Below are 14,976 nucleotides of genomic sequence, written 5' to 3'. Positions count from 1 at the left end.
TGGGAATGAGATGAGGGAAAGACAAGACTATTCCTTCCCATCAAAGGACATTGCTACTAATCTCTCTTTTCTAACACTAATTGGGCAAATGTTATTTAAAACCATGATAGGCAAGGGGTTTGGCACATGGAGGACATGAAATAGGGTGGCCAAATTGTCTGAATATCAGTTGTAGCCCAGAAAGTTCAGCATCCCGGGAAACCCCCCAATCTGGGCAAACCAGGATGGTTGGCCACACTGCAGATGGAGGCACCTTTCTTCTCTAAAGAACTTTGTAATCTAAAAAGAAATCAGCTTCACCATCCGAAATATTTATTCATGCCTTAAGAAAGGTGAGAATGCCAAAGCCGGTTTGGCTCAGTGGATGGAGCGTTGGCCTGTGGACTGAGGGGTCCTGGATTCGGTTCCGGTCAAGGGCGTGTGCCTTGGTTGCGGGAGGCTGCTGATCCATGTTTCTCTCTCATCGATGTTTCTGGCTTTCTATCCCTCTCTCTTCCTCTCTGTGGAAAATCAATAAAATATATTTAAAAAAATAAGATATATGCAAACTTAAAAAAAAGAAAGAAAAGAAAGGTGAGAATATAGGGAAACGAGAGAGAATATACAGCTGGGCTGTCAGGAAAAGTTTCATGGCACCAGTGCCATTGTGTGAAAGCATAGATATAGGGAATGACAAATAAAAATCTATAGCTTGCCGGGGACCGGTTTGGCTCAATGGATAGAGCGTCGGCTTGGGGACTGAAGGGTCCCGGGTTCGATTCCAGTCAAGGGCATGTACCTTGGTTGCGGGCATATCCCCGGTGGGGGTGTGCAAGAGGCAGCTGATCGATGACTCTCTCTCATCGATGTTTCTAACTCTCTATCTCTCTCCCTTCCTCTCTGTACAAAATCAATAAAATATATTTTTTAAAAATTCTATAGCTTAATGAATTATTATAAGGCACACACACCCTTATAAACACCATACAGCTTAACTCATGCATGTAATGTATACTACACTTTATTTTAAATATATTTGGTGAAAGACTGGTGATAGTCTGGGATGGAGAGAAAGTGTGTCACAGTAGAGGTTTTGTTCTTTTATTTCCATTTGGCATATTCCCATTTGGCATATTTATTTAATTTTTCTTTTAAATCTCTTAGTAAAGTTTGTTAGTTTTATCTTACATTCCTTGTTGAGGCTATTCCTAGGCATAGTCTCATCGTGAATAGCATTATTTTTTCCATTACATTTAAAAATATATATATATTTTATTGATTTTTTACAGAGAGGAAAGAAGAGGGATAAAGACTTAGAAACATCAATGAGAGAGAATCATTAATCAGCTGCCTCTTGCACACCTCCTACTGGGGATGTGCCTGCAACCCAGGTTGACCGGAATTGAACCTGGGATCTTTCAGTCCGCAGGCTGACACTCTATCCACTGAGCCAAACTGGTGTCGGCTCCATTACATTTTTAACTGACTATCGTTGGTATACTGGGAAACATTTATTAATATTTTTATCTTGTATCCAGCCACTTTCCTGAATTATTTTATAAATCTTTCAGAAGTATCTCTCACTGCCCCCTTATTCACAGACTGTGAAGCAGGAAAGAGAGGTTTCTGTGGAGGGGAATAGAGGACTGGTTTGGCTTGTATAGGGCAGTAGATGGCTCCCATACAGTGTGTTAATTCCATATGTAGTGATAGTCCCCATATGGGGGTGAGGAAGAGCAGCAACTCAAAGATTCTGAGAAGCAGAAAATAAAGGATGTTAAGATGAGCCCCTTTGACCTTTCTACTAGCATCGGAAAAGGAAAAGGGGGTTCCTCTGCTTCTCTGGGAGAGAGGCAATGGTGGTGCTTAGGGCAAAGTGCCTTGGCAAATGTGTCAGGCAGAGACTCAGGGCACTGCAGGGGCAGCTAGTGATGCTTTGGTGTTACTGAAATTGTGACTAGAAAGGCAGGCCATGGTCTAGCTGGCTTCGTGAAGTCCTGATATCAGTGATGAATGAGCCTCTTGAGCATCACAGTGTGCAGCAAAGAACAGTAGCCAGAGCTGACTGGACATTGATAGGTTGGTGGAAAGAGATAAATCCCGACTGTGATGGAACTTTGACCACATGCGGGCAGCCATCTTGTATGTTGGAGTGATGGTCAATTTGCATATTATTCTTTTATTAGATAAAATAGAGGCCTGATGCATGGATGTGGGCTGGCTGGTTTGCCCTGAAGGGTGTCCTGGATCAGGGTGGGGGTTCCCTTGGGGTGTGGGGCAGCCTGGGCGAGGGGTCTATGGTGGTTTGCAGGCCAGCCACACACCCTGTGGAGGCCCTGGTATCTGGGGTTTATTTATCTTCTACAATTGAAACTTTGTAGCCTGAAGCAGAGCCAAGCCTTCTGCTTGCTCTGGGGTGGCAGCCATTTCGGTTGGGACTTATTTATATTCTATAATTGAAACTTTGTAGCCTTAAGCGGAGGCCAAGGCCGGCCAGGGCAGATGGAAAGCTTGGCTTTCTTCTTTGCCAGGGACAATCCTAGTCTCCTTCTATCTCCAGTTCCATGGCTGTTGCCATTTTTGTTGGAATTTATTTATTTTCTATCATTGAAACTTTGTAACATTGAGTAGAGGCGTGGGCCTGCAAATGCAGGCGGAAAGCTTGGCTTTCTCCATTGGTGGAGCTATCTTGGTTGAGTTTATTTGCATATTTGCTCCTGATTGGCTGGTGGGCATAGCTTGTGGGTGTAGCAGAGGTATGGTCAATTTGCATATTATCTTTTTATTAGATAGGATAATGGGAATGTATGCCTATAAAAATATTTTTATTGATTTTAGAGAGGAAAGAAGACGGAGAGAGAGATAGAAACTTTAGTGTTGAGAGAGAATCATTGATCTGTTGCCTCCTGCATGCCTCCTACTGGGGATTGAGCCCAAAACCCGGGCATGTGCCCTTGACCTGAATTGAACCTGGTTTGCAGGCCGATGCTCTATTCACTGAGCCAAACCAGGTAGGGCCAAAGATCCTGATTTTAAGAGTAACTATCTGTGGGAGCGGAGAACTGAGGCACAATCAGGACTCCTGGAGCAGGACAGGGAGAGGATCGAACTCCTGTGGATCAGGAGGCCTGGTAGTGCTCCCCACATCTAGAAGGCGAGTGAGAGTAGGAGTGAGACTGAAAGGCCCCAGGATAGTGCAGCCATGGCAGGCAGGCCTTACAGTTCTCTCCGCGGGAGACTCAGGAGTGAGGGTCAGCATGATGTTGCAGCTCTGAGAGCCTGATGGTGGCGGAGAAAAGAGTGGCCTTGGAGCCCAATGAAACGGGGCCCTGCCACTCCCTGGAGCAGAGCTTCAGTTTCCTTAGCTGTAAAACGAGGAAAGTCCTGTCTACCCGCAGTGGGTTGTTACAAAGATTGAAATACACTAACTTCTAGAGCTGCCCTAGGATACAGTGGAAGTTGAATAATAAAAGGTAGTATTGCCGGGACCGGTTTGGCTCAGTGGATAGAGCATCGGCCTGCGGACTGAAAAGTCCCGGGTTCAATTCCGGTCAAGGGCATGTACCTTGGTTGTGGGCACATCCCCAGTGGGGAGTGTGCAAGAGGCAGCTGGTCGGTGTTTCTCTCTCATCGACGTTTCTAGCTCTCTGTCCCTCTCAATTCCTCTCTGTGTAAAATCAATAAAATATATTAAAAAATAATAATAAAAGGTAGTATTACTATTCAGTGGAGACCTGCAGGGGTAATGGAAATGCTTCATGATTCACTACTATAATAGATGCTTGACCAATAGATGCTGGGTGAGATCAGGCTGATTAGAGACTCGCTAAGGGCAATCCGAAGATTTATCCTGATTGGTCTTCTGAGAGAGAAGACCCTGGGGATGGAGTTTCCGGAGACAACTCCTCTGCCCCGCATATCTAAAACAACAGACATTTTGGAAAGGGGGGAGGGGAATGTTAACATTTGCCATGACATTGTTTTCCCCTGAGCAGGGAAGAAGGCAAAGACTGAAGATGTGCAGTGCCTGATAGGAATGAGAATGCCAGCGATAAGCATGTTTTCCAAGGTTCCCAAGAGACTCTGTGGGGCTCACCGTGGGGTCTTAGACTCCTGGGAGGATGGCGGGTGGAGAACTGCAGAGCGCCCCCTACCCATCTCCTCATGGACAGCTTCAGTTGCAGAAGCACCAGGAGCACCAGATGTAATAACCAGAACCAGAGGCTTCCTGCTTACGGATATGAGGGGGGAGATGGACCAAAATAGCTGAACCACACCAAGAAGCCACCCCTTCCCTCCCGGAGCCCCTTCCTACACACCCCGTTCTAAGTAACGTCCACCCTCCCTGTGAATATCCGCAGAAAGAAGAAGAATAGACATTCTTGGCGTTTGTAGTAACAGGATGAGAAAGTGCGAGACTTCCTGTTATGCGTGTGTGACAGCTGGTGATAAGTGCAGGGCCCTTACACAGGAAATCCGCTCAGCTTCTGCAATGTGACCTGCCTGAAACTTGGGCGCTTCTCCAGTCTGGATGTTGATGGCAGGACAAAGGGGCATCTGGGCTATGGGTGACGTGGTGGAGAAGAGTTTGGAAGAGCCACTGGCACCTCCTGCGGACGAACCCTCCCAGAAGAGGGGAGACCTGGTGGAAATCTTAAACGGTGATAAGGCAAAATTTGACGACACGGGACTCTCCTTGATTCTGCAGAACGGCCTGGAGACCCTCCGCGTGGAGAACGCTCTGACAGATGTCATCTTGTGTGTGGACATCCAGGAATTCTCCTGCCACCGCGTGGTGCTTGCTGCGGCCAGCAACTATTTCAGGTCAGCCCGCCTCAGGCCGGGGTCACGTTGGGGCGTGAGTTATCGGGAATCTCTGTGTCCATGCGAGAGCCCAGCCTAACGAGTTGGCTGTTGAAGTTATGGCTTGTCTATCTAGGTAGGCTTGTGTGTCTAGTCAAGATATAAGAACGAAAGCCATCCAACCTTAGATTTTTAGAACGTAAGCCATGTTAAAAGAGATTAGTGTTACTTCAAAGCAATGTTTATCTATTTTGGTAAACCTTCTGTGTGATATGTCCTTGTTCCCGAGGATGGAAAATTACCGAAGTCATGGGGATTTCCCACCCGCTTTGGTCTGACGAGTATGTTGGAAACATGATGTTGTATTTTTCACCAGTGGAGGTAGAAAAAAGGATAGGGCCCCTCTTGTGCAGTTTTCAAATGACTTGCTGAAAATCAGGGATTTCTGTGTGTGCTGAGGGGGTGGGTGGGAAGGGAGAGCTGTTGCAAAGGTGCTTTAGGAGAGAGAGGCTCCTACTTACAACCAAGTCGGAGGCCTGGGCTGCATGCCACTCTGCCCCTTCCTGACCATGGGACTTCATGCAAGTCACTCACTGCTCCAAGTTTCTGTTTTGTTGTCTGCAGGATGGGATTGTTGTGATAATCTGAGACACACTCGCCTAGTGTATAGTAGATGCTCACTGTAACTGTGGAGATTTGTCACCTCCTTCTGCTTGGTGGAACTAAGAACCAATTATTGAGTGGCTACCATAAGCAGATGCCTAGGGTAGGAATGGGGGAGAATCAGGAACCCAGTGGATCCACCTGATCCAGATTAATGTAGTCACGATGGGAACAGGTCCCCCAAGGAAATATGGATGAAGAGCTATTTTGGGGGATTTGAAAAAGAAATAGCCTTATAAATATTCTCAAAGAGATTGTCCTTCACTCTTGTTTCTGGCTGAGGAAATGAAAAACCATTTACCTTTGTACATATCATCAAAGTGCTTTCTTTAAAAAAATTTTTTTTGAGATGCTTAAGAGAATATTTTTCGTTGGAATTCAAAGAACAGGGTGAGGAGGTTGTTGTGGAACTGATTAAACCCCATCTGCAGACAAGGCAAGAGGAGGGCTGGGCTTGTGGGAAGTGGTGCTTGCTAAGTGCCAGACAGACAGCCACCTGATTTTATTTTTGCAGCAGCACCATGAAGGCGGCTGATGTGCCCTCTTACCGAGGAGGAAATGGCAACCCAGTTATTACATATCTGGCCGTTGTTGGAGCAGGATTGGGCACGTTCTGGAAATACTTGTTTTTACTCCAGCACAAACTGCTACTAAGTTTTGGGCTTCATTCCACAGGAAGCATATAAAAAGTAAAGCATAGGCCCGGCGGTAACGATGGGTTGACATGATAAACACATCACTTACTCCATCAATATTGACCACATGCTTTCACATGGATCACAACCTCATTGCGAAGTGAATGAAAGCTAGCTTAGCTCTGTGGCCCCAGGACTCACTTTGAGAATGTTTCTTTCTCTTTTGAGCGCTGGAAAACGCTATCATAAAATGTATACCCGATTGGCAGTTCCTGCCAGCTGTGGCACAGGACTGCTGGCTGTGTGTTCTTGAGTACATCGGTGGCTTCTCTGATCCTTGGGATTCTCATCCTAAACCAAGGGTGTGTGTGTGCTCAGTCCTCCCCATCCTTCTGTGTAGGCTGCTTAGGGAAGAAGAGACTCTGCCAGTCCCCTGAGGAGGTGAAGGCAAGGAGAAGCTGGAGGTGCCCACATGGCACTTCTGCCTGTGGTTGGAGAGTCTCTTCCAAAGCTGCCTGGTCATGAAGGGAAATCCCTTCTACTCTTTTCTTCATTGCAGGGCCTTGATTCTGACCTTGGTATTTCCAAGATGGTTGTCCTCTTCTCCTGAACACATTAATCCTGGAGACAGACTCCTTTTGCTGGTTCTTCTAGTAACAACTTCTGCTGTTCAGCATTCATTTCGGGCCAGGCCCCGGTGCCCCCTACACTGTCCCACAAGGACCTGGGGAGGGAGGGAATGTCGCCCTTGCGTACAGATGAGGAACCAAGGCCTGGGTCTCAGTTAACAAAGCGCCAAGAGGGATCTGAACCTGGACCCACGCTAACTCTGACATTGCCTCACTGCCCGTTTGCTTTGTTTCTAAGATTTTGAAAGGGGTGGAGCGCCAAGTTCCCTCTATGCTCCGCCTTTGAAAGGGCAGAGTGTTTGCTTTGTATGAGAGGCACCGACAGCCCTCGGAGCTGAGGTGGGCCTGGAAGCTGCTTGTAAAATTATGTGTGTGTGTGTGTGTGTGTGTGTTTAAATAAAGCTTTATTCATTGAGAACATAAATATGTTCCCTGAGTGATGGAACCATAATTTATTTAATCAGTCACCTACTGACAGGCATTTGGGTTGTTTTCAATCCCTTGCTTTTACAAACAGTATTGTAATGAATAACCTTAGACACATGTCATTTCACTGGCACTCAAGAGTGACTGGGGTACGTTTCTAGAGGAGGGTTTGCTGAATCAACGAGAAATTCATCTGCACTCATAGTGGCTATTACCCGGTTCTATCGTTTTATACTCCCCACAGTCTTGCCAAAAGAGGATGGCCTCAAACTTGGATTTCCCCCCCTCAGTTTGGTTGATGAGAAACAGTAGCTTCAATGTAGCTTTAATTTGCATTTCTCTTATTTTAAAGAAGTTCTTTTTCTGTGAATTGTCTCTTCATAGCCTTTCAAAGGTTCACATATTTTTTAAAGTTAAAATTTATTTTTATCAAAGTATTACATGCAAGTAGTTATCAGAGCTAAATAGTACTTAAAGGCTTATCATAAAAAAAACAAAAATTTATCTTCACCTCCTTTACCCCAGTATTTTCACAAATATGTCCACCACGCCCCACCATTTTCAACATTTATCTGTTTATTTTGATAGCAAATTTACATTTCTACCAAATATGCTTATATTGCTCTTTCTTGATTTATCAGCGTTAGATGTTTATGAATTCCTAGTATGTCTAATAAGAACTTAGCACTTATACTTAATTCTTTTACCATACACTTTACTTCTCTATAATCTCTTAATATAATATTATCACCTTTTTTGATAAATTTGTAATTAAGAGTTTACATTATGTCCTTAAAAACATTGTTTTCTGTTGAGCCAAATTGTGTGATATGATTACATTTTCTTTCTTGCAAATCTTTTGCTTTTCCTGAAGTTAACAATTCACTTTTTCCATTTGCTTTGGGGATGTCATTTGTTCACAGCCTCTCCATAATAATCTTTCACGTGGTCCAATGAACCAGAAAACCCACCAGTCCCATTTCCCTCCAGAATCTTCCTCACTTCCATCACCCTATACATGTTTTCTGGGCCCGCTGCCCAACTGTTATCTAACTGCATATGAAAACCATGGCAGCAGCCGAAACTGGTTTGGCTCAGTGGATAGAGCATCGATCTGCGGATTGAAAGGTCATGGGTTCGATTCTGGTCAAGGGCATGTACCTTGGTTGCGTGCATATCCCCAATAGGGGGTGTGCAAGAGACAGCTGATCGATGACTCTCTCTCATCAATGTTTCTAACTCTCTGTATCTCTCCCTTCCTCTCTGTAAAAAATCAATAAAATATATTTAAAAAAAGAAAAGAAAAAGAAAACCATGGCGGCAGTAAACAAAGACGAAGTAGTTCCCTTCGAGAGCCTATTCAAAAGTTTCAAGTGGAATGAGGAAGTTGGGAAAATATGTAGAGTTGAGACTGAGAAAAGGGTGAGGGTGAACAAAGCTTTGAAAGTAGCTCATAACATACCTTAAATGTCAGAGAGCCAAATGCCAAGGAGTTCAAGTATGTTCGGGCCACCTTCCAAAGGGTCTCCGTTCAGACCAGGGGTTCTCTCCACTTGGTGGGAGAGGAACTCACTGATGACTATGACACACTCCATACATGATGTTGACCTGTGAGAGCAACCATGTCATGATTCCCAGAGTGGACAGAGGGAGGGGAGTCCTGGTGATAAAAAGAGGGGTCCTTAGGCTTACTGAAGACTGGCTTCTCTTACATAACTATAAAAGCTTCTAGGCTGAGTCAATAGTAAGCTCCTTTGTTGCAGTCAATGTTGAAATCCCTGCCTGGGCTTGGTCCCTGCCTTGTACCTCAGTACTTGTCTCCGGGTTTGGTTCCCTGAGGATATGATGAGGGGACTTTGACTACTTGCTACAAAAATCAAACATGAGGCTAGGACTGGGGAGGGTATTGTGGACACAATCTATTAATCATTATTATATATTAACCAATTACTGGATGGCAGGAAGTGAGAGATTATTCTTTTTAAAAAATATATATTTTATTGATTTTTTTTTTTTTTTACAGAGAGGAAGTGAGAGGGATAGAGAGTTAGAAACATTGATCAGCTGCCTCCTGCATGCCTCCTACTGGGGATGTGCCTGCAACCAAGGTACCGTACATATCCTTGACCAGAATCGAACCCGGAACCCTTCAGTCCACAGGCTGAAGCTCTATTCACTGAGCCAAACCGGTTTCGGCGAGTTTAGATGTTGTAATCCTTTGGTTTTTTCCTCTATAATATGTAAGGTGTCTAAAAAGGAGCCAGCAAGTGTAGGTGATAGAATTAATGTAAAGGAAAACAAGAATGAGTTAAGGCCTTCTGGGTCTGGATTAAAAACCTCGATAATGGCAAAAGTGTTGAGAATTGCTACTGCCACAATTGGTATGCCTGGCAAACTCCAGTGAACTACTGTTTGTACTTTTAGCATTGGGCTCTGTATTTTATATTTTTAATATTTTCTTTTTGGCAGAACCACTAAGGTGGTTATATGTAAGTTCTATAGATCTATGATCCTTGATCTGCCTTCCAATCCCCAAAAAGGTCTTCTCAGTGGGGTTGCAGCCCCAGGGTGGAAGTGCAATCAGGTCCTTTGAATTTTCAATAAAATGTCATCTCCATCCCTGGTGTTTAGGGCATGTGAATCTTCTTTCAATTAAGACCAGAAAATCTAGTTTTCTCTTTATTTTTTTTATAATTTTTTTTTTAAAATTTTTATTTCAGAGAGGAAGAGAGAGGGAGTGATAGAAACATCAATGATGAAAGAGTATCATTGATCAGCTGCCTCCTGTACACTCCCCACTGGGGATTCAGCCCACAACTCAGGCAGGTGTCCTTGACCGAAATTGAACCCGGGACCCTTCAGTCTGCAAGCTTATGCTCTACCCACTGAACAAACTAGCCAGAGCAGTCTTCTCTTTTGAATAATGTTTCATGCAGCTCTCCACTAAAACACAACAGAGAAATACTTTTGTCATGAGTATATCAAGTTCTGAGCTTTATCCCTGCATCAAGGGCATGGATATGTACCATCCCTGCATGAAAAATGTCTTTACAGAATTAGATTCTAATATAGTAAACATCAAACAGTCCTTGGGAAAAGCTGGCCCAGTGCAGTTCTGTGCTTTTTGTAAAACTGCCTTGGAGCTCAACAAGATCACATTGTTCAATACTCTATATTAGTCAGCATTCTTTTGGTTGTAAGTGATAGGAACTCAACTTAAATCAGCTCAGGCAAAAGAGGAAGATATCTGGCCACATAACCAAATCATATGAAGAGCCAGGAGGCAGCGAAGCCCAGGGGGAAGAGGAACCAGGGCCTTGAATGCAGTCAAGGGCTTTCTCTCCACCTTCATTCAGCTTCTCTTTCAGGTGGCGTTTCTCAGATGGATCTGCCACATGTTTGGGAGTTTGCCTGTTGGCAGCTCTGAAACTTTGATTCCAGAGAGAAACTGGAGGGCTAGCTTCAGTTTTAAACCCCAGAGAAAGACTCTGATTGGCCCAGCTCCATTCAATTACCCAATCTTAGACCAATCACTGTGCCAGGGAGATGGGGCACAATGATCAGTCCAGCTTGATTCAAGAGTCCACCTTTGGCCAAAGACTTGAGGGTGTGTGTGTGCACCCTTTGAACCAGAATATTACCCAGAAGGGGAAGGCATTGGACAAAAGGAAAACAAATGTTCTTTACAGAGGGATAGCAAACCCTGGTTTATTTTCTTTTATTAGTCAATTTATTATACTTTTATTTTGCTTTGGCTATCAGGAAGCTCATTGCATTGGCACTTTTTTTTTTTTAAGTCTAGGTTTCAGTGTTATATTCTCCTCCAACTTTAATTACTTATTTTTTATCTTTTAAAAAATATCTTTATTGATTTCAGAGAGGAAGGGAGTAGGAGAGAGAGATAGAAACATCAATGATGAGAGAAAATCATTGATCGGCTGCCTCCTGCATGACTGGGGATCAGGCCTGTAACCTGGGCATATGCCCTGACTGGGAATTGAGCTGTGACCTCCTAGTTCATAGGTCAATGCTTGACCACTAAGCCACCATGGCTGGGCCTTATTTCTTTTTTTTCCTAAAATATATTTTATTGATTTTTTTACAGAGAGTAAGGGAGAGAGTTAAAAAACACTGATTAGAGAGAAACATCCATTAGCTGCTTCCTGCAAACCTACTGGGAATGTGCCCACAACCAAGGTACATGCCCTTAACTGGAATCGAACTTGGGACCCTTTAGTCTGCAGGCCAACGCTTTATCTACTGAGCCAAACCAGTTAGGGCTGGGCCTTATTTCTTATCTTATTGTTTTGTATTTTATCATATTTCTGCTGCTTTACTATAAGCCACCTTACATTCTTTTGGAGAAGCTATTTCTGTAAACAGATAAGTCTCCCTTACTTTGAAGGAATATTATTTAGGCAACCTATATGTTCTAAACCAGCTAAGGGTAAGCATTCTTTTATTACATTAAACTTTTTCATGGAAACCTGAAAAAAGCCACAATAATTAAAGAAGTGTTGATACTCTATGACTTTAAAACACAATCAACCCTAGTGAAGATCTGGGGAGGTGGGTGAGCATGGACTGGAAGGAGTTAGGGTAAAGGGGGAAATGGGAGATATCTATAATACTATCAACAATAAAAATATATTAAAAGAAGAAACAAACCCCCAATCAACCCAAAAATTGCATCATAGCTCTTTCTGGTGGGCTATAAGATTAACCACCAGCAGGTTTACATATAATGATTTAGGTCCAGGGACAAGTAAGAGCTGACTGGCATTCTAGAGATCATGATGGGCGCTAGCTGGTTTGGCTCAGTGGATAGAGTGTTGGCTTGCGAACTGAAGGGTCCCAGGTTCGATTCTGGTAAAGGGCACATGCTTGGGTTATGGGCTTGATCCCCAGTTGGGGGCGTGCAGGAGGCAGCCAATTGATAATTCTCTCTCATCATTGATGTTTCTATCTCTTTCTCCTTTCCTCTCTGAAAACAATAAAAATGGTGTTTTTTGTTTTTGTTAGTTTGTTGTGTGTGTTTTTTTTTTTTTTTTTTTTTAAAAGAGATCAGGATGTGTTTTATGTAGAGTAAGTTCAGCCTTATAAGGAGCTGGATATCAAGGGCATTTTGGTGTTAGGGAATTAAGGGAGGGACAGATGTCCAGTGAATAATTCCTGGAAGGTGTGGTTAATGAATATAACACACACACACATACACACACAAGACAAAGAGAATGGAGATTAGGAAATTTAGCAAAGTTCTAGGTAACTGGCAGTATCCTCAAAGCTCAGGATAGCAGACTGGGTTGGCAGAAGATGTCTATCTCATTAACAAATTAACTGGAGATGGAGGGGAAGGGGATTCTTAGTAATTGCTATGAAAATCTACACTCTTTCCAGACTTCTTCAGTATACCACCAGTGATTTGGCCTTTAATTGAGTAATAATGGGTCATTTACACTGAATGGAGAGATTACTATGATCTCTGAATGCATAATAATCTGACCACTCAGTGTATATCCTATATAATAAAAGAAAAGGCTAATATGCAATTGTTCCTTTGACCAGGAGTTCAACCAGCAGGCAGGCCGGCCAGCTGCCCATGTCCACCCCACGCCCTAGCCAGGCTGGTCGGACCTCACCCATGCACAAATTCATGCACCAGGCTTTATACACACACACACACACACACACACACACACACACACACACACACACAGACTGGCCAAATTATTATGCATTGATCATAACAATCTGACCACTTAGTGTATATAACTTCTCACCTATCTTAAGGTGCAAATGTCTAGGTGGAGGGAGTGGCACAAAATATTAAGCTTTCAGTAGTAGTGCTGAGTGGGGTTAGTGAAATTCCATTTATCTATCCATTGATGTATTCATTTAATTGACATGAATCTGTTAAGTGCCTACTCTATGCCAGGTAATGAGTCTACAAAGATGAATGAGTTATGGTTTCTGCTTGACCTTGAAATCATAGTCACTTAGTGGAGAAAGACAGGTATAAATTAGCGTTTCAGTCAAAGGTGATAAGTGCTATGATGAAGCTTTACTTATTAAATCAGACTGGAGAGAAAGCAGTCAGAGAAGTCTTCCTGAAAGAGGTAATAGCTGAATGGAGTGTTAGGGGATGAATAGGCATTGGCCAGAAGAGACCAAATAAAGTAGAGAAGGCAGGCAGCATTCCAGGCGAAAGAATACTCATCTGGGAAGATATCATGCAATGTGAGCATGGGAACCAGAGCAGAAGAGCAGGGCTGGAGTAAAGGATATGTCTGGACCAATAAAGCTGAAGAATGGGCAGGGTCAGACCTTGAAAGATTTTATTGGGTCAAGATGAAGTGTTTGAAATGTATCTTATAGGCAGTGGGAAGCCTTGGGAGGGTTTATAAGCAGGAAAGTGATCTGAGATCTCGGTTAAAATTATTAAAAGTTCTGTCTGGTAGAACCAATTAGAAATAGAAACATTATGGTGCAAGGCTTGGTGAGTGTAGCAGGCCCCCGCCTGGGCACCTCTGAATGTAGGCCAACCTTGGTGGCTGCTTTTTCACCTCTGGCTTTAAAATTCCTCCCTAGCTGTAACCAGTTTGGCTCAGTGGATAGAGTGTTGGTCTGTGGACTGAAGGGTCCCAGGTTAGATTCCGGTCAAGGGCATGTGCCTTGGTTGTGGGCACATCCCTGGTAGAGGGTGGGCGGGGGGCAGCTGGTCGATGTTTCTCTCTCATCGATGTTTCTGGCTCTCTATCCCTCTCCCTTCCTCTCTGTGGAAAATCAATAAAAAATATTTTTAAAAAATAAAAAATAAAACTCCTCCCTGGCTGGAGGATCTCCTATCTTCCTCCCCCTTTTCTCTGGGTGAAAAACAGGCTTGGCAGTACAGACTGCTCTGTGGTTGCTGGCAGAGGGATAAGTCTGGAATACATGTATCACAATAGGGATAACATCTATGCCTGAGGAAGCGCCAACATTTGCATACTTGGGGGAGAAGACGGACCAGCGCAGGTTCATGCATCCCTGAGTGGTCAGAATCAGGGAATGCTCATAAAAATCTTTAAGCAGAGGTTGGTCTTTGGCTTCTGGATAATGAATGACTGGGAGGTCGTAAGAAATCCAGCATGGGGGCATGGCTGGGGTGAAAAAGACGGTGATAAGGAGCCTCAGGGCAACAGCCTGGCCAGGATGTGGCAGTGGACAGTGAGCACAATGCTGATCCAGCTCCCTGCTTAGTGGGAAGTGAGAATCAGACCAGACATCGCTGAAGAGGCTGTGAGGGAAGTGGCGTTTTGTTAGGGGAAGCCAGGTTTCATCTCCAGCAAGGAGGTAGAAGATGAACAAAAGCAAATTAAAGGTGAAGAACCACCCCATCTATAATAATAAAAGCATAATATGCTAATTAGGTGGGATCTCCTGCTACTAGGGAAGCCTGGGTCCCTCCCTGGGTCCTGGGTGCCAGAGGGAAGCTGGTGCGGTGGGAGGAAGGCCTTAATCTCCCCCCCCCCCCCCCACACACACACACAACCTCATTAAACTCTGTTATTTTAATGGTCTCAAAATTCTGTGACAGGTTTTTGGTCATGTTTCCATTAAAAAGTACTGATTTGAAAAACTAATAACTTAAAAACTGCCACACACACACACACACACACATACACACACACACACACACATGAACCAAATGGTTCACATTATTCCAGGAAGGCCTACCCTTGCACGAATTTCATGCATCAGGCCTCTAGTGTTTTATAATGTAAAATCTCAGGCAGGAGAGCTTGGGATAAACATCCTGGGCCTGGGGTACCAGTTTTGAGAATTACTAGGTAATACAGTTC

At 43.9% G+C, this 14,976-nt stretch overlaps 1 protein-coding gene across 1 annotated transcript in view; it reads left to right on the top strand.

Moving 5' to 3' along the window:
* The first annotated feature begins 4,370 nt into the window (after nucleotides 1-4,370).
* The window catches only part of KLHL6 (kelch like family member 6), a 54,445-nt gene continuing 43,839 nt past the window's right edge, over nucleotides 4,371-14,976 (top strand). The window contains exon 1 of the mRNA XM_036447212.2: nucleotides 4,371-4,803. Coding sequence (XP_036303105.1) covers nucleotides 4,511-4,803 — 293 coding nt within the window. The 5' untranslated portion in view covers nucleotides 4,371-4,510. The remainder of the gene's footprint in view (nucleotides 4,804-14,976) is intronic.

This window comes from Pipistrellus kuhlii, unplaced genomic scaffold, assembly GCF_014108245.1.
Source record: "Pipistrellus kuhlii isolate mPipKuh1 unplaced genomic scaffold, mPipKuh1.p scaffold_m20_p_2, whole genome shotgun sequence".
NCBI lineage: Eukaryota > Metazoa > Chordata > Mammalia > Chiroptera > Vespertilionidae > Pipistrellus > Pipistrellus kuhlii.
This window is presented reverse-complemented; position numbering and strand designations above follow the sequence as displayed.